This window comes from Leptosomus discolor, chromosome 1 (assembly GCF_034619465.1).
Source record: "Leptosomus discolor isolate bLepDis1 chromosome 1, bLepDis1.hap2, whole genome shotgun sequence".
Taxonomy (NCBI): Eukaryota; Metazoa; Chordata; class Aves; order Leptosomiformes; family Leptosomidae; genus Leptosomus; species Leptosomus discolor.
The window spans coordinates 156,866,045-156,868,452 of NC_141391.1; the positions used below are offsets into that span (position 1 = coordinate 156,866,045).

Genomic DNA, 2,408 nt, shown 5'->3' on the forward strand with positions numbered 1-2,408 from the left:
CATGGAAGCACATTTTGCATATAAATGTTACTGTTGTATAAATACAGATCTATTCTCAGATTGCTGCAGTGGAGCTTGATACAGGCATTGTAGTCATCTGTTTGCATTGAAAGATCACAGCCAGCGCCAGCATGTTTTTCACTCACTGAAAACAATCTCACAAATATAGAATGGGGAGGAAAAAAAATCACATGCAAATCTTTTAAAGAATGCTTAAATTGGGATATGCTGTTTATAAGGAGGTCTTTATTGAGAGTTGGAAATTTTAAAAAAATATTTCTTTCACAAAAAATGTTTCAAGCTTCCTTTACTTCCTTTTAGGGGGGAAAAAAAAAGTGTAATATTGCTACTTTTTACAGAGCACTGTGACGGCAGACTTACTTTATGAATGTCCTTTGTTGCATTTTGAGATTCTGGAGCAAAAGGCGTTCTATTTTAAGCACAGTGTACTTACTGTCACTTGATTTTCATGGCCTGCTTTCCTGACTGACAAGTAAAGCTGCCGCTTTGCTGAAGCAGAGAGCATTTGGAAGCAAAACTGCACCCTGAATACCAAGGAAGCACTGGAAATCTAAATGCACTGGGCTTTAAATTCTACATTCTCTTGTTCTATGCTTTGTGCCTGAATACCTTTTTAAATTAAAACAAGCCCTTCCCCAAGCTAAGCTCAGTGACAAATTCAGTAGGGAATCTATTTTTTCCTCTACTCATGTGGCCGTCACTTTTTACACCACTTACTTTCCCCTCCACTTCTTTTCCTAATTTGTTTTCTCTCCTTTTCCTCTTGGTATCACAAAGATATGAGCAATGTCTCCACAAATACCAGTACATTACATTCATTAACAAAAGCGATGCACAAGGTATTAAAAAAAATTAAAAATTATTTACCTTTTTCCAAACCCAGTGTTCCAGTGGACTGGGGAGGTGGCTGGTTGTGAATCTAATCATCATATTTCCCTTTTGCCATTCTCTAGCTGGCTGTTATTGAATCTTCCTTTATTATGTTTTGTATTACCTTCTCCTTTGCTGGCAGTTCCTCTCTTCTCTGTTTTGGCCCCTAATCCCAATTGCTGTACCATACCATATAGTGATCTGTAAATGAAATCAGCTGACGGACGACACAGCACTTGGGATGCACATACCACATCAAGGGATTATGAAACCACTCTTTTGCATATGTCAGGCATTCCTGACCCTTCCAGTAGAGAAACTTACTCAAAAACTTGATAATTTTATCAGACAAAGTGAATCAGCTCACTTTCAGTAACAGGAAAACAGCTCTGTTCAGGAAATTGTTATGTCTGGCCATAAAGCTGCAGCCTCTGGCTCACAATGGAATAACTTAAAAAAGGATTCCTGATTCTAAGATGTCACTTAGGTATACAATACTCCTTAGAGGTTGTATTTTACACTTTCTACTTCATCTTTCATACAGCCACCCAGTGCTCCTCTTTCCTTGGCCACATTCAGAAACCACATCCTAGAGATTAAGGGACACATCTAAAACCCTTCACATGACCAGTTCAGATAATGTGACATGCTAGAACTTTTGAAAAGGTGTATTTGTTTTGAAGTGCCTTCCCTAAGCAAGTGAAGGAGATTAAGTCCTGTGTAACACAGCATCCAGGTGCCCCATAACATGTAACACCTCCACTCCCTGGGCTGGGGGTCTCTTTCGGGGGGTACAGGACCCCTTGGCGAATACAGTGGGGACCCGCTCCCTGCAGACATGGCTGTGGTGTCCTGCCAACTGCAGGGAGGTTGCCGGCTACCCAAGCCCTGCCTGTATGCCTTGCTCTGGCAAAAATCCTCGCCAGCCACCTGCTGCACGCACGCCCGTTGCGGCCCTCAGCCACAACGTGCCAAAGGAGAATAAGATACATAAGGAAAATCACAAGAGAGAGGGGGATTCAACCCACCCTGCCCGCACCCAGCAGTGACGAGACGCGGGGGCACAGGCCCGCCACGGCAGGCCCCAGCACCGGCCGTGACTCCCCGCCGGCCTGGCGAAATGGCGGCAAGCGGGAAGCAGGCGGGACGGGACCTCCCGGGGCGCACCCCCTCGACGACCGAGGGCTCCCCTTGTCGCCGAGGGGATCCCCATCCCCTCATGGCCAGGGCAACCCGCCCAGAAACGGGGCCCCTGCTGCGGGGGAGGGAAGCGGCCACGCACCCGGGGTGAAGGAGCCAACAACGGGCTGCGGGCGAGGGCGCCCGCCCCGCCTCAGCCGTCCGGGGGGCGGTGGCTCCTCTCCAGCAGAGCCGTCGCTGGGCGTCGGCCTCTTCCGCCTCCCGCCGCTGCGCCGCGGCCCTCAGCTCAGCCCCGCCCCGCCCCGAGCGGCGGCGGCGGTGGCGGCCTGACCCCGGTGCTGTCCGGTGAGCGGCGGCCCCCGCGGCGGGGCGGCGGT

The 2,408-nt window shown here is 49.1% G+C and overlaps 1 protein-coding gene across 1 annotated transcript in view; it reads left to right on the forward strand.

The window, feature by feature from the left end:
- MYBPC1 (myosin binding protein C1) overlaps positions 1-2,361 on the forward strand; it is an 89,166-nt gene extending 86,805 nt beyond the window's left edge. The window contains exon 31 of the mRNA XM_086461592.1: positions 1,757-2,361. Within this exon, the coding sequence (XP_086317718.1) occupies positions 1,757-2,361 (605 nt within the window). The remainder of the gene's footprint in view (positions 1-1,756) is intronic.
- Positions 2,362-2,408: the final 47 nt, after the last annotated feature.